Source organism: Spermophilus citellus (genome assembly GCF_964194105.1).
Source record: "Spermophilus citellus genome assembly, chromosome: 8".
Lineage (NCBI taxonomy): Eukaryota > Metazoa > Chordata > Mammalia > Rodentia > Sciuridae > Spermophilus > Spermophilus citellus.
Window position 1 is genome coordinate 126,412,640 of NC_138189.1, and position 25,047 is coordinate 126,437,686.

Below are 25,047 nucleotides of genomic sequence, written 5' to 3' on the forward strand. Positions count from 1 at the left end.
CAAATTGAAAAATAAATAAATAAAACTTGGAATTTTTACTAATTATTTTTGGATGATATATGTTACTTCTTTGGGGAGAAATGCTTTCAAATGATTTCTTAAATGTTTGATGCTAGATATTAAACATGTAAACTAAATTATAGAATACAATCAAATGTTTTATGTTAAAATAATTAAAAGAAATTCAGCATAATATGTCATTGAATAATAAAGTTATGACACTTGACACTTGCTAAACATTATTCCTTTTTCTTTGAGTGTAGTATCTCATCTGAGTTCCATAAAAATTCCATGAAGTAGATCCCCTTCATGTCCTGTGTTTCTGATGAGGAAGCAGACACTCAGAGAAATGTGGTGACCTGTGTCTTGGGGCGTCATTAGATGGAGCAGGAAGGATCAGTGACTACATAAAAAGGGGGAACTTCAAAGGGGCAGAGTCCAGACTTTGAGACAGAACCAAGTCTGTTAATAAATGAAAGGAAGCCCGATATGTTGGCGCATACCTGTAATCCCAGAGGCTCAGGAGACCAAGGCAGGAGGATCATGAGTTCAGAGCCAGCCTCAGCAACTTAGCAAGGCCCTAAGCAACTCAGCAAGACCCTGTCTCTAAATAAAATACAAAAAAATAGAGGACAGCGGATGTGGCTCAGTGGGTAAGCCCCTCTTGGTTCAATTCCCAATACCAAAAAAAAAAAAAGGAAAGGAAGATGAAAACATTTTTATTTATCATCATCTCATATGGATTTACTGGAATTAGCTGTGCACATTTTAAGTTTTGTTCTAATGTAACTCCAAAATAAAATTAGACTTTTGACTTATTATTTAAATATAATTCATCAATTATCTTTTTGTTTACTTTCTGGAAAGTAATTATTGCAGCAAGCTGAAATATGTATCATGTGAATCAACATTTGGTTACAACTGCCATGAAGAAGGAGACAAAAATACATGAGTTTCTCTGTAAAGGCTGTAATTTCCCTTAGCCATTGAACCCTAAATAGATATAAAAGAATAACAATAATAGAAACATGGGATGATTCAGCACATTTAACCTTATTTAAAAAAAAAAACAGTTTATTTCCGTTGCCATAAATATTCCTATGAAGTAAAAAGAAGGCAGAAATAATGTGCTTTTGGTGATACAAGGATATAAAGACATAGTCTATAAATAATAATGAATATTGTTAAATAAAGTTTACAGGAAGCTATTGGTTAGGACTGACTCCTGTGCTGGACTCAAAAAACCCAACCAAAATGGAGTCACTCATGTTAATGTTCCACATTCCCAGTCAGAAACTAAGTTGTTCATATGATCTTCCAGGAAGTCAGAGGAGAGGAAGATAAATCTTCAGTCTAGCCTGTGTGAGCCAGCATGGCATGGAAGTGCCTTCTCTACTTTAGCCTTTAGACTAGAGTAACTTTGAAATGACCAATCTTCTTGTTCTCAGTCTCTGCTCTCCTCAGGTCTTTATAAATCCAGTCTCCTCTGTTGAGCTCACTGGAATACTCATTCTGTTTTATAAAATGAGGTGTGGCCCAACTATTAAAATAAATAAAAGCCAGTTAAGGTCTCTAAACTAAATTTGTCATTTGACAATATTTTTGAGCATTTACTATGTGCCAGAAATTTTTCCCCTTACTCTACCCATATTATATTGACTCATTTAACCATCATGCCAGACCTTTGCTGTGGGAACCATTTTTATCCCCACTTTATAAATAAGTAAATGATCCACAGAAGAGAAGCAGAATTATCAGAGGATTTCAGATGACCACATGAGAGAACAAAAAAACTAAAACTTCTGGTATTACACCTGTGTCCACTGGACGTGTATTTGGGCTCCCCTGAACACGACTGGCCCACAGACATGTTGGCAACCTGTATCCATATCTAGGTTTATATAATGAGGGACGGTTATTTAAATGATCTTGAAATATTTACTTAAGGGGACGCATTGTAAACCCCATAAAAGCATATAAGAACTAGGACTTATACACACCTACAAATAGGAAGTATACATCCATCCAAGACTAGTTCAGATAAAGCCTTGAGTTAGTAGTTTTACCATTATATTAGAGGAACTATACATGTTGAATGGAATAAAGAGCACTGCAGCCCCTCTCTAAAGGATCTTTAGTGCTGCATCAGCACTTGTGAATTTCTTATGCACTCTATTTGTAGAATTTCACATTATATTGATGCTGCTCCAATTGCCCAACTTTATCTTTACCCAGAAGATTATTTATTCACTCATTATCAGTTCAGAATTATCAGTACACAGAATTGCCCACTTTCTAGTCCTTATATACAGTCCATATATAAATATAACTAGAACATATAAATAAATATATAATATAGTTATATTTTTATATGTTCATTTATATATGTTTGTTTATATATGTTTGTTAGTACTGAATCGGGCATTTATGCTAAGTGATGTATTTCTATATAATATTTAATTTGATCCTCATGATAGTTTTGCACAATAAATGACATTGGTCTGATTCCATAGTCTGTTTACAAATGATAAACAGAGGCTCAGAGGGTTTATAAAATTGCTCAAGGTCAAAGCAGGAATTGATAGAACCAGGATTTGAACCCAGCTATCTTTGATTCTAAGGCTGTCGCCACGGTCTTTTATTATTCTATAAACTCTTAAGAATAGCTTTCTTGCCTTGCTTTTAAGGATAATCTGCTCATATGGAAAATGTCTAAGATGCCAGTTTTATGTACAAAGTCTGGTTCTGCTAAGATTTAATCAAAACAATTCACAAAGAAACCTAGTACTGAGAACATAAAATTAGCATATAGAATCAGAAATCTAACATTCATAGCATTTAAAGGCAAGGATAACAAATATCACAAACTTTACTCATTTGCTTGGGGATGGCTGATTGCAGGAGGAAGACCAATATTTTCAACCTGAGATAATGATTACAAGTTCAAAATGTATCACATTGATTAAATTGGTCATCTCAGTGTCACAGAAATACCTTTCGTATACCACACTAAGTGGGCTCACCAGATTTGGATTCATACAAATTTTAAGCCAACTTTTTCATTAAAAAATCAGGGTACTTTTAATGCCCAGTTTTGTGACACAATCATGCAGTTTATTAGGATAAATACTCCATATCAAGCCATGAGGAAAGGGTCTATAATGCAAATGATTCGGGTTAAATATGAACAGCATTTTTTTTTTTTTTGCTGGGTATCAGAAGTTAGGAATTATTTTTCTGTAGTTCTTTCAACCAAAGAGCCTCCCAATGGCCAGGGACAGGTCTTAAGTTGAGGCAGCTCAATAAACAGATGGCTTTTCAGGGTCCCCTGGATTCTGGTTTAAGCAGGAAGGGATATATAGGCACCTGTTTAGTCATTTCCTTTGTTAAGCTGGAAATGAGGTAGAATTCAAGTACAATGTATTAAAAATATTTATATATGTTTGTTAAATTTGTAGATGTGTTACCCACATAAAATGAGCAAATTGTTGTGGGTTATTTTTCCTCTGTAGTTACTAATCCTAAGTGTAATAAATCAAGAGCTAGAAGTCCTTCATGAGGGTCAGGCCTGCCGCTTGCCACCTGAACTAGTATTTCTTCGAGCTTATCTGTTCTATTCTATTATCTATCCTTGCATTAGTACCACAGACTCCTAATGGCTACAGGCATATGGTAATTGTAATATTTGGCATGGAGTTCCTCCACCAGGTTTTTCTTCTGTTATGGACTGCCTGTTTGTGCCCCTCCAAAATGCATCTGTTGAAACCCTAACCCCCTAGTGAGATGGAATCAGGAGGTGATGGAATTTGAAAGTTAATTATGTTTAGATGACATCTTGAAGGTAGAGCCCCCAAGAGGGATTTGTGTCCTCATAAGAGAAAGAGATCAGAGTCCTCTTTCTCTGTCATATGTGGGGATATAATAAGAAGATGGCCATCTGCAAACCAAAAGAGAGTTCTCAACAGACATGGTATCTTTGTGCACCTTGATTTTGGGCTTCCTGGAGTCTAGGACTGTGAGAAATACATTTCTGTTGTTCAAACTCCCCAGGCTATGCTGTATTTGTCAGAGCAGCCTAAACTAAGACATCTTCTTTCCTCCTTTGAAGTTCTTCTGATTAATCTCAAGCAGTGATTTTTCCACAGTGGCTTGTTTATTTACCTTTTAATTCATGAAGCAGCTTCTCTGAGCGTGGGATTGTGACAGGCCCTGGTTGGTTAATGGTGATTAATAAAGACCCAGTCCTTGCCTTCATAGACCTTAAGATGTAGAGAGGGACAAAGAGAAAATAAGAAAACAGGCAGATACCTGCAGATTGTGATCTTATAAAGGAAATGACTGAGGAGTAGAGACAATAAGGGCCAACTTTATATAAGATGATGTCTTCATCTGTTTTCTGTTGCTATAACAAATTACCCAAGATTGGCTTATTTATTAAGAATAGAAATTTGTTTGGTTCATGGTTCTGAAGGTTGAAAAGTCCAACACATGATATTAGCATCTGCTTCACATCTGGTGAAGGCCTTGTGCTGCCTCACACATTGGTGGAGGCATCACATGGTGAGACAGAGCAAGCAGACTAGCTCCTGTCTTTCTCCCTTTCTTGGAAAGCCACTAATCCCATGTGGGGCCAGGGGCTCTACCCTCATGATGTCATCTTACATAAGGCCCTACTCCCAAAGGTCTTCCCTCCAAATACCATTAACATATGAATCTGGGCATTAAGTTTCCAGAACATGAGCTTTGGGTATACATCCAGACGGTAGCAGTGGCATCATCTGTAACTGTAGTTTTTGCCTGCTCAGCATCTGCTCATTTATTTGCTTGGAAGACAAGGTCACTAATCCAATATTGATTATTTTCAAGCCATTGTAATTATTTCACCTAACTAGCAATGTAATCCAGGCCGGTCGGAATCAGTGAGATCTATAGCATTTGGGACCCAATCAGGAAAACAGAAACATGTATTGTAAAAGATATAATTTAATATGGGCCCTTGGTTAAGTGGGTAGTGGAAGACAGACAGAGCAAAACAGGAACAGAGGTTAACCCAGAGACATTGCATGAGGCTGGGGAAACTGAGCTCCATGTTGGACATGATTAAATCTTAGTGTTGGCAGTAGGCCCTGTAGAGCTGGGATCTAGACATCTTCAGAGGGTCCTGCCACATGGATGCTGGTGCCCCCGGACACCACTGTAGCTGCTTCCAGACAAGTTCTGCCAAGGGGGAGTACTGGCAGGAAATTGGACATCAGAGGCTAGGAGCTTTGTGGATAGTGTCCTCCTGTCTTTTGGCACCAACTACACCATTCCCTTCAGAAATGCAACTGTCAGCCATTCAGTGCCTTCTTGGATAGTAAACATCACCTTCTCTGTGCCTTCTCAGAGTGCAGCAGCCACAGCACAGTGTTCTGAGCCTCTCTTGGCTTTTTGGACATGGCTGTAAGTCACCCTATGAGACACCTAAGTATCAGCTGCAAGGAGATGCCTCAGAACATTGGGTACCACTGATAAGGTCTCACCTGGGAGCTTCAAGCCACACCATGGCCCTTCCTCCTCTTTCTTTTGATAAAGGTAGTAAAGCTGCCTCTTCTGTTTTGATCCTGATGACCTAGAGAAGGTCACAGCCTTCTGTAGTTATCATTCACCATCCCCGCTGGCTCTTTTAGCTTTTCTATTCCCATTAATTAATTAAATAACCTCTAAAACTTCTAGTATAGTTTCCATCTTCCTGACTGGACCATGGCCAGAAAAAATAAACCACATTTAATATATTTAAATAAATAGAAGAGGAGATTGAATATGTAAGTATATACATTGGGAAATGACCTAGCAATTCCAATAGGTCTTCGTAAGCCTTGGTCTGTTTTATACCAGTGCAATGGATCCCTGCAAGTTCAAAGACAAGTACATTAGCCAATTGTGTTGATTTCTTTTGGGTGATTATTCTTAGTTGAGTATAATGTTTTCATTTAATAAAAAAATGAACATAAAAAAACTAGAATTATGGAAATAGTTACCATAAGAATTGATCACTTTCAGAAAGGAATTAACACTGTCTGACATTGCTAGGGGAGTTATCATCATCCTAATTTATAGATGAGGAAAGTAAAAACATGGCAGGTTGGATGATTTGTCTTTGGTCATACACAGAAATCAGTGGGGTTCCTTGTGTTTTGAAACAATTACTTAGTGCTTGGCAATTGGTGAACAAGTATTTGTGCAACAAATATTAACTATCCCATCATTAGACAGGAATGTTGGGTAGATTAGCATAATATGTACATATATTAATGTAACATCATGCCTACCTTTTTTGAACATAATGTACAAATGTATATATACATATGTGTATGTATTATGAATGTGTGGATATGTACACATATATATTTATGTGGGTAAACATACACACACATATGTATGTATATACTCTCTACTTCTAAGACTTTTATGAAATGAGAAATGGAGAAAAGTTAAAAGGGGATCCCCCCCCCCCAAATCCTAGTGGAAAACCAATATTGGAGGACTTACCTTGTAAGTTCAGGCACATTTATAGTTTTGTTTGTTTTAAAAGGCTTGAAAACATTTTCCCTTTAAGGTATTTCTCTTTAGGAAGTAGAATTTCTGACCCTTCTCCTATGAACTCATTTCTCTGAATGGCCACCATATGCAAAGTTCATGCAGAATTTCACTGTTTACACATTAGCTACAAATTTTGTTGTCACTTGCTTGCTTAGAACTGATAGTCCTAGCCGGGTGCAGTGGCACAAGCCTAGGGTCAGGAGGCCAAGGCAGGCAGATGGCCAGTTCCAGGCCTGTCTCAGCAATTTAGCAGGCTCTAAGCAACTTAGTGAGACACTGCCTCAAAATAAAATCTAAAAAGGGCCTGGGATGTGGCTCAGTGGTTAAGCATCCTTGGGTTCAATCCTCGGCATTCCCCCTTCCAATAAAAAACTAAAAGAGTCCTTACTTACTTTTTTTTAAACTCTATTTTATAGTTTACCATATGATACTGTGGCACATTTTGCTAATAATTTGAGTATTTGACGCAATATTTTTTATGTTCAAACAGTTTTATAAAGACAGTTTCCATAGAACATGTTTATCTGAACCTCAGGGAATCATTTAATGGAAAATATCTCTCCTAAACAACTTGCTAGTCCTAAAATTTCATCCTTGAAGATTTTTATATAATAATGCTATTTTTTAGACAAGTGTCTTGTGTAATTATTTTAAAGGCATGCAATTTAATTTCCAATCTAAATCTTTACTATGGTGTTCACATTTCCTTTATAGCTCTAAAGAAAGTTGGTATAGGCAGTCATGCATCACATAATGATGGGGATACATTCTAAAAAACATGTGTCGAATGCACTTACACAGACTAAGATAGATGTAATATGTTATGCTTTGGATATGATGTACCTCAAAAGCTAATATGTGAGACAATGCAAGAAGGTTTGGAGGAGAAATGATTGGATCATAGCCCCAACCCAATCAGCGAATTAATTCCTGATGGGATTAACTGAGTGGTGACTGGAGGCAAGTGGGGTGTGAGTAGAGGAAGTGGTTCATTGGGGGCATGGCTTTGGGGTATATATTTTGTATCTGGGAGAGTGGAGTCTCTCTCTGCTTTCTGATCACCATGTGAGCTACTTCCCTCTGCCACACTCTTCCTCCATGATGTACTGCCTCACCTTGAGCCCCAAAGAATAGAGTCTGTCTTCTATGGACAAAGACTTCTGAAATCATGAGCCCTCAAATAAACTTATCCTCCTCTACAGTTGTGTTGGTTGGGTCTTTTAGTTGCAGCAATAAAAGTTGACTAAAACGCAATGTCATTACACAATATGATCTTATAGGACCACTGTCACACATGCGCTCAGTCATTGATGAAAATGACATTTTGAGGTGCATGACTGCATGTGTCTTTTTTAGTAATATATTTTATTTTTCTAAATATCCTTTGAACTTTATATATTTTCTAAATACTAAGTTGACATACACTCATTGTGAAATATTTTTAAAATATAGGGATATAGCCAGGTGTGCTGGCAAACGCTTGTAATCCCAATTGCTTGGGAGGCTGAGGCAGGAGGATTTTGAGTTCAAATCCAGCATCAGCAACTTAGTGAGGCCCTAAGAAACTCAGTGAGACCCTGTCCCCAAATAACATATAAAAAAGGGCTGGGGATGTGGCTCAGTGGTAAAGCATCACTGGATTCAATCCATGGTGAAAAGAAAAAAATATATAGGGATATAAGAAGTAGAAAGTGAGATGTCTTACTGAATAGAGTGTCACACATCTGTGATCCCAACAGCTTGGAAACTTGAGACAGGAGGATCGCAAGTTCGAGGTCAGCCTCAGCAACTTAGTGAGGCCCTAAGCAATTCAGAAAGACTCTGTCTCAAAATAAAAATTAAAAATGGTCCAGGGTCATGGCTCAGTGGTTAAGTACCCTGGATTCAATTCTTGGTACCAAAAAAAAAAAAAATGGAAAGAAAGTAAGCTATCCTATAATCTCATAATCTCCACCCCCAAAGGTGACCTTTCTTGGCATTGTTCATCTTCTTCCATGTTTCCCAGTGTGCTTATTTTTGTGGTTACCTCTATAGTATAAGTGTCAGTGTTTATATGAAAACTGTATGTATTGTTCTGTACTCTTAACATTCTCGCTTAGCAGGGTTTCATGTATAATAATGCCCTAAGTGTTATCAGAAATAATTTAGGATTGAGCGTATAAAAAAAAGAGAGAAACTGTTTTAATTTTTCATTTTTATTGTTATTAGTGAGTTGGAGCATTACTGTATTTATTGACATTTTGTCTTTCTTATCTATACTATCTGTGCTTATCTACCGTTAACGTTTGGTTTCCTTGTATTTTTCATCTAAATTGTAGAAACCTTTATATTATGGACATTAAATTGTTTAAATATTTTTCAAATAATTTTAATGTTTTTATTTTATTAACAGATCACTGAGTGATTAGTGAGTAAGAAAGTGAATGATAAGAAATATAAAAACTGATATTTAATGTATAATGTATTCAGTTTATAGGAGGCACATATTCCCAGACCACTATAGCATCACAGAAGGGTGGTATCTGGCTATCTGGAGGCAAGCAAAAGCTACCTGCATTAGGTGAGACTTGAGCTGCACTTTAAAATATGACTAGAAATCATCAGGTTGATGAAGAATTGTTCTGGGAAAAGGATATGGTAATTCAAATAGAAAAGAGCACCATCTAGTCTACAAATTATAAGTACTTCACTTTGCTGAAGGAAGAAAGTCTACATAGTAAGTCATGAGATGGGGCTACAGAAATGGAGGTTGTGCCAGCTTTCTTATCACTATGACCAGAATACCTAACAAGAGCAATTGAGAGGAGGAAACATTTATTGGGTACACATGATTTTAGAGGTCTCAGTCCATAGACAGCCAAGTCCATTTCTCTAGGCCCGAGGTGAGCATATCATGCAGAAGGGACCAGTGGAGGAAAGATGCTCAGCTTTTGGTGGGGTCAAGAAGCAGAGAAACAGGGGCTGGGATTGGGGCTCAGGGGTAGAGCACTCGCCTCACACATGTGAGGCCCTGGGTTTGATTCTTAGCACCACATGAAAATAAATAAATAAAAATAAAGGTTTTTTTTTTAAAAAAAAAAAAAAGCAGAGAAACAGGGAGAGAGAGGAAGAGACTACAGGAAGAGCAAGCCTTTCAGGGCACATCCTGGTGACCCACTTCCTCCAGCCACGCCCCACCTGCCTACAGTTACCACCCAGTCACATGGATGATGACATTGATGTTACACATTCAAACTTGGATGGATTGATTAGGTTACTGCTTTCACAGTCCAATCATTTCACCTCTGAATATTCCTGCATTAATACAGGAGTTTTAGGGCAACGCCTCATATCCAAACTGAAACAGATGAAAGAGGGCTGATTTATGAATAGTTTGGTATGTTCAGATGAGGCATTTTAACTGTATGCTGAGAACTTGGATAAATCTGGATTTGGATTTCAGGAAGACTGTTTTCATAGAAGTCTGAAAAATAGCCCAGAAAGAGTCAGTCTGTAGGTAGGAAGACTAGTTGTGCCTATTTGAGAGAGACATTCATTTTTTTCAATGTCACAATCTTCAAAAGGGCAAAATGAAATCTTTCGAATTTTCCCTATAATAAGAATTGAGAACATGTCTGCTGAAGTTGGTCTAATAATAGTTGGTATCATTAGTAGTGTTTTGTAGTATCCTAATAGTTTGGATTTGGACCTGCTTGGCTTGGTCAGATTGACCTGGAAATTGTGTTCACTCTGGAGGCCTCAATTAAGATGATCAACTTGAAGCATGTTCAGGAGAAGCAAACCATTTGGGAAATGATTTAAAATCAAGTTAGATAAGAAACTATTAAAGAACAGGGCAACTCAAGTATGTCTCAAATCATCACATTGCACACCTTGAACTGGTACAATTTTATGTATCAATTATACCTCAGTAAAGCTGGGCAGGGGGATAAAAGGGGGGATATTATGGTTGGAGGAAGTCAGGCAAGATGCGTGACTTTATAATACTTTATGCCAAAGAGAAATAATGCATGTTTCATTAAACCCTGAACAGAAATAGGACATAGGAACAGATTTTGAAAAGAAACAACTAAAATTTTCAAAACTGGGTACTTCTGATGTGTTTACCAGCTTATATACTGGCAAAAAAATTGCAGTATTCCATTCTTAAACTGATAGGATGATTGGTTAGACCATCAGAGTCCATAAAGTGCAACTGTATTTATTTCTATGTTTATCAATGAGTTTGCATGTATTTTCTTTCTTGTTAAACAAAACCAATAGGTTCATTTCCAAAGTTGGTTCCATTGTATCTATTTTCTTGCTTTCAAGCCAGTTACACCTTTAATATTTCAATGTTAAATAATTAGTCATCTCAATTATTCAATCTCTCCCCAACTTAACCATAAATACCTCCTCCTCTCACACGCAATAGTCATAAGCCTCAAATACCACTCTTTCCCTCATGGTTTTAACACTTATTGAAGTTTCCTTACACACAGTTCTTGTATTATATCTTCTCACCAGCAAAGAGTAGAATCAATTGAAAAACAGAACTGCCCCATATAATATTGAGTCCAGGAATGCCTGGAAGATTCATTTCAGTTTTCTCCTGAGGTCTTAGTGCCTGGCACCTGGGCAGGTTGTAACTACATGTTACCCATGTTAGCCCCACCTGAGGACACATCAGACTCTGACTCCATCATACTGAGCTGGTGATGTGATCATCAGGCCTGAACAGGCACCAGAATTTATGTTCTTCTGGTTGAGTTGACATGCTTCCAAAATGTCTAATGTTTAAGCCCAGGGGGAATACTTTTCTCTTGACAGAATCTGTAGCATCATTTTTCAAATACGTACAAGTTCTTTGGTTATAAGACTAGTGTGTCAATTCAGTTTCTCTAGAAAGATAGAACCAATAGAATGGGTGTGTTTTGAATATGTGTGCATGTGTGTGTGTGCGTGGATATACACACATGTCGATGGCCGTTTACATGTGATAAATACATATGCACATCTATGAGGAGATTTTTTGTAAGGAATTGCATTGTGCAATTATGGAGACTGACATTTCCCAAGATCTGCAGGATGAGTTAGAAAGCTAAGCCAAGGAAAGTCAATGGTTTATTGCATACTGAAGATCAGCAGGCTTGAGACCCAGGAAGAGCTAATGTTTCATCAGAGTGTGAAGGCAGAAAAAAATAACCAGTATTCCATTTTGAAGACAGACAGGAGGAATTCCCTCTTAATTATAAAGTGGTAAGTTTTTAGGTTCAATTCAGGACTTCAACTGATTGGATAAAGCCCACCTATGTTAGGGATAACAGTCTACTGTATTCACTCTGAGAAGTCAAGTAATATCATACAAAAATATGGAATCAAACTAGGTGCCCTTCAAAAGATGAATGGATAAGTAAAATATGGTATATATGCACGATAGAATATTACTCAGCCATAAAGAAAGATGAAATTATGGCTGGTTAGTGGATGGAACTGGAGACTATCATGCTAAGTGAAATAAGCCAGTCCCAAGAAACCAAAAGCTGAATGCTCTCATTTGATATGTGGATGCTAACATACAATAAGGAGGTAGGGAGGGAAGAATAGAAGTTTATTGGATTAGACAATGGGGAATGAAGGGAAGGGAGAGAGGATGGGAATGGGAAAAATAGTAGAATGAATCAAACATAACTTTTCCACGTTTATATATGTGAAATGCCACATCATGAGCAACCACAAGAATGGGATCCTAGTTAGAATAAGTCATACTCCATATATATATATATATATATATATATATATATATATATATATATATGTTAAAATATACTCTACTGCCATGTATATCTAAAAAGAGCACATTTTTAAAAAGAGAAAAAATTACTTCTCAGAGTCACACTCAGAATAATGTTTGATCAAATATCTGGGCACCCCATAATCCAATCAAGTTGGGGCATAAAATTAAATAGCACAGCAGACTTAACAGATTAGGTGTTATAACTATCAGTATTTATTACATATTAACTGCTTATTAATTATTTCTTGCCCCCATCCAGGGATTATTTACTTAACATCATCTCTTAGTCATTTGGAACCGACTACTCTTTTTTTGATGGTCTGTGCCCAAGATGGTGGGGGGCTTACAGCTGCAGTTAATGCTGACATCACCATAAACATCCTCCAGACAGCTCTGGCACCCGCAGAATTTGAAAGGCCTAAGTACACATTCTCAGTTTATGAAGATGTGCCTGAAGACACTCCTGTTGGAACAGTGAAAGCCAGAGAGTCCTTGAGTAAGTACTGCTGCTGCATTAAAAGTCCATGACTGAAAATCTTGCTGTTTTTTCTTGGGCTGTCCAATCTTGAAGAATGCTTTCCTTCTCTCCAGGCAAGATGAACTGAGGCAGCACAAGGTATGGCTTGCTCTGAGTTCTCTCAACATTGTTTCTATCCATCCTTCAATTCCCTTACTAATAACAACAGAAATAGGTATTTTCAAAAGGAAGCTTAAAACAGTGTAGAATATTTATGTAGAAAGTGTATATGTCCTCCCCAAAAACACACACTTAATTTTTTTTTATTGGTTGTTCAAAACATTACATAGTTCTTGATATATCATATTTCACACTTTGATTCAAGTGGGTTATGAACTCCCATTTTTACCCTGTATACAGATTGCAGAGTCACATCAGTTACACTTCCACTGATTTACATATTGACATACTCATGTCTGTTGTATTCTGCTGCCTTTCCTATCCTCTACTATCCCCCCTCCCCTCCCCTCCCCTCCCCTTCCCTCTCCTCCCCTCCCCTCCCCTCTTCTCTCTCTACCCTCTCTACTGTAATTCATTTCTCCCCCTTGTATTATTTTTCCCTTTCCCCTCACTTCCTCTTGTATGTAATTTTGTATAACCCTGAGAGTCTCCTTCCATTTCCAAGCAATTTCTCTTCTCTCTCCCTTTCCCTCCCACCTCTCATCCCTGTTTAATGTTAGTCATCTTCTCATGCTCTTCTTCCCTACTCTGTTCTTAGTTACTCTCCTTATATCAAAGAAGACATTTGGCATTTGTTTTTTAGGGATTGGCTAGCTTCACTTAGCATAATCTGCTCTAATGCCATCCATTTCCCTCCAAATTCTATAATTTTGTCATTTTTTAATGCAGAGTAATACTCCATTGTGTATAAATGCCACATTTTTTTTATCCATTCATCTATTGAAGGGCATCTAGGTTGGTTCCACAATCTTGCTATTGTGAATTGTGCTGCTATGAACATCAATGTAGCAGTGTCCCTGTAGCATGCTCTTTTTAGGTCTTTAGGGAATAGACCCAGAAGGGGAATAGCTGGGTCAAATGGTGGTTCCATTCCCAGCTTTCCAAGAAATCTCCATACTGCTTTCCAAATTGGCTTCACTAATTTGCAGTCCCACCAACAATGTACAAGTATACCCTTTTCCCCACATCCTCGCCAGCACTTGTTGTTGTTTGACTTCATAATGGCTGCCAATCTTACTGGAGTGAGATGGTATCTTAGGGTGGTTTTGATTTGCATTTCTCTGACTGCTAGTGATGGTGAGCATTTTTTCATGTACTTGTTGATTGATTGTATGTCCTCCTCTGAGAAGTGTCTGTTCAGGTCCTTGGCCCATTTGTTGATTGGGTTATTTGTTATCTTATTATCTAATTTTTTGAGTTCTTTATATACTCTGGATATTAGGGCTCTATCTGAAGTGTGAGGAGTAAAGATTTGTTCCCATGATGTAGGCTCCCTATTTACCTCTCTTATTGTTTCTTTTGCTGAGAAAAAACGTTTTAGTTTGAGCAAGTCCCATTTGTTGATTCTAGATATTAACTCTTGTGCTATGGGTGTCCTATTGAGGAATTTGGAGCCCGACCCCACAGTATGTAGGTCGTAGCCAACTTTTTCTTCTATCAGATGCCTTGTCTCTGATTTGATATCAAGCTCCTTGATCCATTTTGAGTTAACTTTTGTGCATGGCGAGAGAAAGGGATTCAGTTTCATTTTGTTGCATATGGATTTCCAGTTTTCCCAACACCATTTGTTGAAGATGCTATCCTTCCTCCATTGCATGCTTTTAGCCCCTTTATCAAATATAAGAAAGTTGTAGTTTTGTGGGTTGGTTTCTGTGTCCTCTATTCTGTATCATTGGTCCACCCGCCTGTTTTGGTACCAATACCATGCTGTTTTTGTTACTATTGCTCTGTAGTATAGTTTGAAGTCTGGTATTGCTATACCGCCTGATTCACACTTCCTGCTTAGCATTTTTTTTGCTATTCTGGGTCTTTTATTTTTCCATATGAATTTCATGATTGTTTTATCTATTTCTACAAGAAATGCCATTGGGATTTTGATTGGCATTGCATTAAACCTATAGAGAACTTTTGGTAATATCGCCATTTTGATGATGTTAGTTCTGCCTATCCATGAACAGGGTATATTTTTCCATCTTCTAAGATCTTCTTCAATTTCTCTCTTTAGGGTTCTGTAGTTTTCATTGTATAAGTCTTTTACCTCTTTTGTTAGGTTGATTCCCAAGTATTTTATTTTTTTTGAGGATATTGTGAATGGAGTGTTTTTCCTCATTTCCGTTTCAGAAGTTTTGTCGCTGATATACAGGAATGCCTTTGATTTATGCATGTTGATTTTATATCCTGCCACTTTGCTGAATTCATTTATTAGTTCTAATAGTTTCTTTGTAGACCCTTTTGGGTCTGCTAGGTATAGAATCATGTCATCTGCAAATAGTGATAATTTAAGTTCTTCTTTTCCTATTTTTATGCCTTTAATTTCTTTTGTCTGTCTAATTGCTCTGGCCAGTGTTTCGAGAACTATGTTGAACAGAAGTGGTGAGAGAGGGCATCCCTGTCTTGTTCCAGATTTTAGAGGGAATGCCTTCAATTTTTCTCCATCCAGAATGATGCTAGCCTGAGGCTTAGCATAGATTGCTTTTACAATGTTGAGGTATGTTCCTGTTATTCCTAAACCAGACAAAGACACTTCAAAGAAAGAAAACTACAGACCTATATCTCTAATGAACCTAGAGGCAAAAATCCTCAATAAAATTCTGGCGAATCGGATACAAAATCGTATCAAAAAAATTGTACACCATGATCAAGTAGGATTCATCCCTGGGATGCAAGGCTGGTTCAATATACGGAAATCAATAAATGTTATTCACCACATCAATAGACTTAAAAATAAGAACCATATGATCATCTCGACAGATGCGGAAAAAGCATTTGACAAAGTACAGCATCCCTTTATGTTCAAAACTCTCGAAAAAAACACACACTTAAAAAAAAATTCTTACAAAGATCCATTCCATTCTGTTATACTTTTTATCACTGTAGTATAAAAAATGCAGCTTTCCAGGAAAACTGTACATCATCTGGCTCATTAAATAAGTTACATAGTATTTCAACTTAGATGTGTTTTCTTTAACCATTGCCTTTTTGCTGTCTATTTGAATATTTTTAAAGTTTTGATAGTCCAAATACCATGTGAGCAAATATTCTTTCATCACTCCATTTTACACAGACAGAATGAAATCCTAAAAGGGAATTACGTCTCCAAAAAGCTTGCCTTCCTCCTGGTCCCCTCCTTTCCTTTCTTCTCTCCTTCTCCTCCATCTCTGTGGGGGTTATGGCCCAGGCCTGGGAAGACATCATACAGAAACATCCACAGAAACTTAACTTGGCTTCCTTAAATATAGAGAAGATGGTATGCAAATTATTTTCTGAATATCTTTTCTTTTTACCTAGTGCAAAAAGATGAAGAAAGATAGTAAAACCTGCAGGTTGCTCTTTGTTCCCTGGATGTCCCCTTTGCCCACAAAACAAAACAAAACAAAACCCTTTAATCTATGCACCCCCTTTTCAACAGGCTTGGAGAATAGAGGAAGAAAGCAGACAGACATTCCACAGTGCTCAGCATCTATGCAGTATATGTTAATATTTGAGCATTTCCAGCATCTGCATTCCTGTGGTGTATAATGATTGCATTTCCTCCCTTTTTCAGATTCCTCAGAACCAATCTTCTACAGGATTTCCTCTGGTAATCTGGATGGAAAGTTCTCCATTCACCCTTGGCTGGGCACTCTTCGCACCCAGAAGCCTTTAGATCACGAAACACAGCCCGTGGCTGTCCTCACCGTCCAGGCGCAGCTTGGCAGCTCCCCGGTCTGCAGCAGCACAGAGGTCAACATCACCATAGTGGACGTCAATGACCACCAGCCCGAGTTCCTCAGAGCCTCTGATGAGATCAGGATTTCGCAGACCACCCCGGCTGGCACAGCCGTGTACGTTGCACGTGCAGAAGACCAAGACAGCGGGCTGAACGGGCTCATCCGATACAGCATTGCAAGCCAGAACCCAGGCATCTTCACCATCGACCGAGGGCTGGGGGTGGTGTACCTCCGTGGGAGCCTGGGAGGGGAGGTCCTGCAGAAACACACCCTGACCCTCATGGCCGAGGACCATGGCGCCCCTCCCCGGACCTCCCTGTTGATGCTGACGATAGTCATCGAGAAACCAGAACAAACCCCAGCCTTGACTTTTGAAAACTTGGTTTATCAAGTGGAAGTCAGTGAATCTCTCTTGCTGATGACACAAATACTGCGAATACAGGCGCACCCCCAGCACACGACCTCGCAGATGATGTACTCACTGGAGGCCAGTGTAGACGCTGCTGCGTTCGGAGTCCACCCCTACACGGGTTGGATGTATCTGCGGCGACAGCTCGACTACGAATCCACACGAAAGTACCGTTTTAGAGTGTTCGCCGGGATCCCCGAGGACAGATCCTTGAAAAATGTGAGCGCTTCAGTAATTGTTCATGTCCTGGATGAGAACGACAATTCCCCGACCTTCTCGCGTGATGTGTTGTTTTTGAAAGTTGAAGAGAACCCTATTCCCCCAGGGGTAATAGGCAAAATTACAGCCATTGATCCAGACTCTGGAAAGAATGGACAGCTATCCTATTTTCTTTTGTCTGATGGAAAATTCTTCAGGATAAATCCTAATACAGGTAGCATTTTGTAGCTTCCAGTTACTCCTTTAAAGTTAGGATTGAAAAAAAAATTTAGTTATAGCATTAGTACAAACATTCAGATAAAATGAGTTTTTAGTAGATGAAGTATCTGATTATAGTATTGTGTAACTTTAAAATGAAGTTAAAACCGAAAAGAATTGCACCTCTAATGATTCATTCTTCTCTTGGTTCTGCTCATATATTGCCAATACCATCTTGTGCCATATAATGACACTTTGGTCAACAGGGAGCTGCATAGACAACAGTTGTCCCATAAAATTATAATGGAGCTGAAAAATTCCAATTGCCTATAATTTGTACTGTACTTTTTCTATGTTTAGATATATTTAGATGCACAGATTCTGACTATTCTGTTACAATCACCTGCAATATTCAATAGGGTCATATGTTCCACAAATTTGTAGCCTTGGAGCAATAGGCTATGCCATATAGTGTCTATCATCTATGCTTCTGTAAGCACATTTCTGATGTTTGCATAGTAAAGAAATCAGCTAGGAACACATTTCTTAGAACATATCCCCATCACTAAGGGGTGCATGACTATATAAGCTTCTTACACTGAATGAGAGGTACAGTCAGAATTGGATTAAATAAATCCTGGGAAAGGTTTGTTTTCTTTGCCAACCAGTTTTTTTTTTTTATTTGCAGATTTTTTTTAAAAAATCACTTCGGCATACATTGTGAAATATAAATGTCACCAACATAAAGTTAGAAAGTAATCCATTAGCTGAGATTTTAAAATCACCCCAGGGATGCACACATGTCCCCATTCTCATTTTATTAAGGGAACCAGGGGGAAAAGGGGGAATAATTACAGTGGCATAATTATTTTTTTGAAGTCTTTAATTTAAAAATTAAATATAAAACATTATATTTAAAAATTTATGCTGTATGAATTTACAAGGACTTTAATCTCTGCAACAAGATGTGTTTATTCTGCAAATACAGGGCTGGGAAAACTGAGAATGAGATAGCTGTAGGAAGGTCAAAGAGCTAGTCAGAGGTTAGAGGAAGCCACCAATCCCAGAAGGCTTGAAATAGGTCACGTCCTAGCTAATGGTGTCCCTACCCTTTAGTGGGACAGGATTTGAATTCAGTTCTAATTAGCTTCTAGCCTTTGTTCTTCATGCCCCACATGTGAAATGGGAGAAGGTGCTTCTTCCTTCTATAGGTGGAGCATCTCATCACCACACGTGGCTTCCAGGAAGGGTACAGACTGGATTTCAACCCCCAGTCACTTTGTAAACTGGTGCGCCTTCTGGAGGGCATTGGCTGCACAGGTGTGCGGGAAAGTCCTGCTGCCGCTTCATTCCATATGGCTGCTCATTTCCAGATCTTCTATTTCACTTGGATTTTTTTTAAATATGCAAACTACAGCAGGTTACCCCATGATCTCTTTTCTCCTATAATTATTAAGTACCCAGATTCAGAAGACCTAGTGTTCCATCATGATTTTGTTCATATCAGAGCTCAGTGCCCTTGCCTTGAATAGAGGCAATAATTCCTAACATGCATCACATCATGCTCTAAGGTTGTCAGTGAGATGAAGTACATGAAGGGGATTGAAATCCAATGTCCTGATAAACTGTTCTCATTTGCCAGGGACAGTGTGGCAAGGCAGGGCTGGAGGGCATCCTTCAGAGCGGGCAGGGAACCTTGTCTCCTCACCCTGGTACACCAAGCAGTCTTCTTATTGACATGGATGCCAGTTCCCATTGAACCCTGACTTGGCATCACCAGTGCCAGCCCCAGGCTGTGGCTCAAAGTCCTTTTACCTATTTTTTGAGACAGGGTCTCACTAAGTTGCTTAGGGTCTTGCTAATAGACCTCCAAATAGCTGATATTTGTCCATCAGAGTTGGTTCATAAAACAAAAAATCTGTTTGTCATTCAGGATTTGGGGTTTTTCAAAGAATTACAAATTAGAACTTTAAAATACAGTGATGATGTGATTTTTATTAAAATCACAGTTATAGTAAACACTCTTTAAATAGACTTTATAAAGTAAATAGTAGCAGTAAACTCTGCATTTAATCTCACCAATCCAGAGACTTATCCAAATATGAATTTTCTCCTTGTTTCAGCTTTTTTATACAATGGTATTTTATTTGAATTAAGAGGAGAATATCTTAGCAACGAGAATGTTGGTTGATAGTTGCTTCATGTTTACTTTCTCACAAATAGATTTCTTGAAAGACCTTAGAAAACTAGTGCTTTGCTGAGCTCCACAGCAGGAGATGGACTATTGGAGAGAACTTGGCTTCAAAGACCCTTGGCAATACGAAGAGGCAGTTACAATTTTTTTTTATTGGTTGTTCACAACATTACAAAGCTCTTGACAAATCATATTTCATACATTAGAATCAAGTGGGTTATGAACTCCCATTTTTACCCCAAATACAGATTGCAGAATCACATCGGTTACACATCACATTTTTACATAGGCAGTTACAATTGTATGCCTCAGTCTCCATGGCTAAACCATGTAGGAATTTACGAAATACAGCATAGTTGTAGGCAAAAATATATAAAATAAGGATTATAAAGCATTAATCGCTCTTTGGGAAGTCACTACTCATTGTTACACATATGCTTTGTGGGACAGAAATAAATACATGTATATATGAATGAAAAACCATTGCCTAAAGAATATGATTTTCAGGAAAACATTTGCCATTATTTTAAAGTAATGATAACAACTGCTGAGAGTGTGATAATTCACAGCTTATGAAATGCTTTTTTCTTATGAAACAATTGCATTTGTTTCAGAGAGCAGCCCCAGGAGGTAGGCTCAAAGAGCATGTTAGGTGGCGGACCTTGGACCCAAAGCCAGAACTTATAGCTCACATGCTTTCCATTGTTCTATGTGGCAGCCTATAATAAACAGTTATTTTAAGTCTTCCAAATCATTTTTGTGTGTGTGTGAATTCATAGTTTCTTAGTTCAAAAGGTTGACGGCAGATAATTTGAAATACCAAAGTAACCAGGGGCAACTTCAGGAAATTCTTCCAACAGTAGCATGAGCCAAACTAAGTATGTGGTCTTGGGAGTTGTACTTCTGCTCAAAGCTTCATCTTTGATTTTCCTTCTCTGGATTATTTTGGGTGTGGTCTGTGATACTAGTGTCCTTGTCCTTTGCTCTGCCCTGTATTCCTCAGGAGAATTGATCGGCTGGTTGGCATTGGATCGTGAGCATCAGGTGCACCATCAAATGACTGTGCTGGTGACGGACCATGGCTCCCCACCACGAAATGCCACCATGGTGGTTTATATCACAGTTACCGACATCAATGACAACAGGCCATTTTTCCCACAGTGTGTCCCTGGAAAAGAACTTCACATCAAGGTTTGTGAAGTAGCCTTGCCGTGGATTTGTTAGTCATTTAATGTTTTGAGCACCATCTTGTGGTAATTCATGTGAATTTATCAAACTAGCCTTGGTGGGACATTGCATAGATTTCTAAATAGAAATTGTAAATATGTGGGGTTTTTTTTCTTAAAAAAAGACATTTAGAAAAAAGAGAATAGATATTTATGCTCTTTGGAATCACCTCCAGTTGTTTTATAAGGAGGAATGTATTCCTGCCCTTTGCATACAGATATGATTACCTCGGTTCAAGTAATGCTCACACATGGATTATTTAACCACTGGTTTGCTTGCACCTTTTTGAAATCCTTATAAGCAAATGATGCACATCAATAAGATCGGAAGTTTAGAGCATGGAACAATCTAAAATTCTAAAATGGTCATTTTAAACTTCTAATTACATTTATATCATGTATATTTGTATGTTTTTGCATCTTTTCCAAAGTGTACAGTATAATTAGCATATTAATTCATGTACATAGTAAGTGAATATATCTTGGAGGTATTTGTATACTTGTAATTTTTTTCTTTTTTCTTTTTTTTTTTGGTACTAGGGATTTAACACAGAAGTGCTTTACCACTGATGTATTTTTTAATTTTTCTATCTTACTTTTTATTTTTTTGAGACAGGGTCTCACTAAGTTGCTTAAGGTCTTGCTAAATTGCTGAGGTTGGACTTAAACTTTAAATCCTCTTACCTTAGCTTCCCAAGTTGCTGGGATTACAGGCATGTGCCACCACACCTAGCTGTAATTATTTTTAATGGATGCATTGTACGAATAAAAAGTTTGAGAGCTACTGCTCTAAAATAGTCAAATTAAACAAACTGGGCTCAAATATACACACTGAGCAACTGAAAAAAAGCTATTGAAAATTTAATAACTTTAAACTAATCTTCTGAAACCATATTTAAAGAAAAATCCCAAAGCCAAACAGTATCAGGTAATTATATAATTTGCAATTCTATTATATTCTGTGCTTAATTGGAGAGTTGAACTCCACATGTGCATTTCAATATTCCAGAAAAATTTCTATTAAGAAGATATGTTTCCTGTGAGAGGTATGTTTCCTGAAATAAAGGGCCATATTTATCTTAAGCATATTTTGAACTATAACAACTACCTTTTAAACAATGACCTGAGAAGGTGAGAATGAGATGCTAAAATTCTTTAAAAACATCCAAAATAGATAACTGTTTTGTTCATTTGATTTCCATCATTTTAATTTATTTATTTATTTGCAGAATTAGTTCAAATGCCCATGATAATTTGTTCAAATTGAGTGAAAGATTTAAATTTGTAAGGTAGATCCTTTTCATGGACTTCCACCCATGTAACTTTTCTTATGGGAGACATTTAGATGGTACATGGATTTTAAAACAGTTTTTAAAAAGGCATAGTATAATGTGTCCTTTCATTTAAAGGCCCACTGATGCTTCTTTTTAAAATGTTGCTGTCTTTTTTGTAAGCCATGTGTTTTTGTGACAGGTTTTGGAAGGTCAACCAGTAAATATGTTGGTCACAACTGTTTTTGCAAAGGATCTTGATGAAGGAAGTAATGCAGAAGTTCTATATTCAATCTCTGCAGGTAAAACTTACTAATATTAAGTCTGAATGGTTTTCAGAATTTCCTGTCATTTATAAGCTCTCTATCTTCTTCTAGGAAGTGGCATCCTATTTTAATTACTCAGAATTCTCTAGTTAAATTTGAGTATAACAAAATTAAAAACAAAATTTATTTGCTATTGCCAAGAATCACTTCATTTTAAAAAAATAATCTTATGAGTTTAGTGAAAACTTTTCTATGTCCTAAATAGAAACCATCCACCTTAAATGAGTAATTTGTACTAATCCAAGGTACAGATCAACTATTACCAGAAGGCAAGTAGTAGCTAGTAGATAAGAAATGGTAGTTAGTGTGTTACAAGTGCCAAACATCTATGAATCTATATGAAGAGGGACTGCTCTTAACATCAGTGTAAATTATACCTACTGGTACTATACCATAAATTATTACCATATATGTGTTGTGTATGTGGGAACTTCATTGCAACAGTTTTACTTTTATGTCTTAATTTTGCAGGCCTCAGATTTTTTCTGGTGATTAGGTTTAGTTTGCATTGTATCTTAGACCATTTTAAAAGACATTTGGTGCTTTGTCTTATTTGACACAGACAATAAAACAAGAGACAATATTGCCATTGCTTGCAGATAATTTGACTGTCTTCATGGAAAACCCAAGATGTACTACTATAGGCAAAGTATTGGAATTAATAGGGTGGTATATTTTTTCCCAGAGCCACGTACAAAACTCACTAGCACTTTTTAAATTAGGCAGTTTTTCAAAGATCTCATTCCTTGTAGTGAATCCATAAAGAACCACAGGGTGAGGGCAGATTCACTGCAAAGCTAATGAAGCTTAAGTTTCAAGGTCCTTGACTATGTGGCCTTCTCCAGGAAAGGGGGGTGGTAGGCATTTTATACATTTTTCTCTAGGAGGACCCCTTAAATTATATAAACTTCAGAACTCCCTAAATCAGGATCTGTGCCTATTAAGAGGCAAAGGGAAAATTCCAATAAAACATGTATAAGACCTGTATGAAGAAAGTTACAAAATATTAATGAAGATAAATGAAAAAGGCAAATAAAATAGCCGACCAATGAAGTTAAAAACTGAGTCATATTCATACTTAGGAAGTCTCTATATCCAAAAGATGAAAATGATTTAAATATATAAATTTGGTGTATTTCCAATTGAAACCTCACTGAATTTTGGTGGAATTTGACGAATTGATTCTGGAAGTCAGATGGAAGAGCAAAAATCACTGAATAACTAACACAATGTCAAAAGAACAACTAGGATATTTACCCTCTGTAATTAAATCCCAGTGGCTTAGAAGAAGGCTTGGTGAGGCAGGAGGATCATGAGTTTAAAGCCAGCCTCTGTAACTTAGTGAGGCCCTGAGCAACTTAGTGAGACCCTGTCTGTAAATAAGATATAAAAAGTTCTGGGGATGTGGCTTAGTGGTTAATTACTCCTGAGTTCAATCCTCAGTACAAAAAAAATTCTGTAATTAAGACAATATTGCATTGATTCTTTGATTAACAAATAGACCTGGGGAAGAATAGAGAACTCATCTCACATAAATGGAGACTTGTATGAAAAGATATACTATCAGCAAAATAAAATTATATATCTACCTCTCAATCTATCAAAGATGAGGTGGTTTAAGTAGGAAAATCCTTGAAATCTTGCAGAAGAAAATATGAGAGATTGATTTGACATTAGCATTGAGGGCAAAGAATGATTTTTAAGCAAGAAAAGCAAAAATTTACAAAGAAACAGATCAATAAAGCTACATTCAAATTTTAAAAAGGAGCCTGAATCATCAAAAGCATGTTAAAACACGCTCAGCCTTGTTGGCATAACTACTCTGAAGAAGAGTGGATGATATCTGATAGAATTGGAGGTGTGCTCCCAGTGAGCCCTTGAAGTTTCATTTCTACCTCAGAGAAACTCAGATACGTGCAGAACAAGACCTGTAGCAGAATATTTATTGAAGCATTGCTTGAATTGCTTACATAATATGGTAAAGTACTCTACAATGAAATTGAGTGTATGGAGCTGTGCATACATGATTCTGGAAAAACCTTGAATTTTATGTAAAAAAAGGCAGGTTACAGAAGATAAAAACGTATCTTACTCTATAACAGTGGTTCTCAGTTCATTGTGTCACCTCTTTTGGGGGGAGTTCCACATGTTCCTCTCATCACCTCCTGGATCCTGGGAAGTTCTCTTTTCATGTTCCTATGCCCACATCCTGATTTCTTTACCTGTAAACATTTTAGAAGCTCTTTCCTACTTTGCAGGTCACGTGAACAGTGTTTTGGAATAGTGATTTTGCAGAGATAATGAGCCTACTGCAGCAGATCTATCTAATATTTTCACTTAATTTTCCTTTTTGCAAAACTGGTACATTATAATTTTACATAATAGTGGGATTAGAAGAACTATATTTAAAGACAGTTATTCTTTCTCCTTTTAAATTTT

General features: G+C 37.3%; 1 protein-coding gene across 3 annotated transcripts in view; it reads left to right on the plus strand.

Moving 5' to 3' along the window:
- The window catches only part of DCHS2 (dachsous cadherin-related 2), a 258,106-nt gene that overhangs the window by 157,681 nt on the left and 75,378 nt on the right, over nucleotides 1–25,047 (plus strand). For all 3 annotated transcript variants that reach the window (XR_014023253.1, XM_081303666.1, XM_081303667.1), the window contains exons 4-7: nucleotides 12,618–12,854; nucleotides 16,600–17,607; nucleotides 20,789–20,976; nucleotides 22,485–22,584. Coding sequence is in view for 2 of the 3 variants with exons in the window: in XM_081303666.1 (XP_081159792.1) it covers nucleotides 12,618–12,854; nucleotides 16,600–17,607; nucleotides 20,789–20,976; nucleotides 22,485–22,584 (1,533 nt within the window). In the remaining variant the exon portion in view is untranslated. The remainder of the gene's footprint in view (nucleotides 1–12,617; nucleotides 12,855–16,599; nucleotides 17,608–20,788; nucleotides 20,977–22,484; nucleotides 22,585–25,047) is intronic.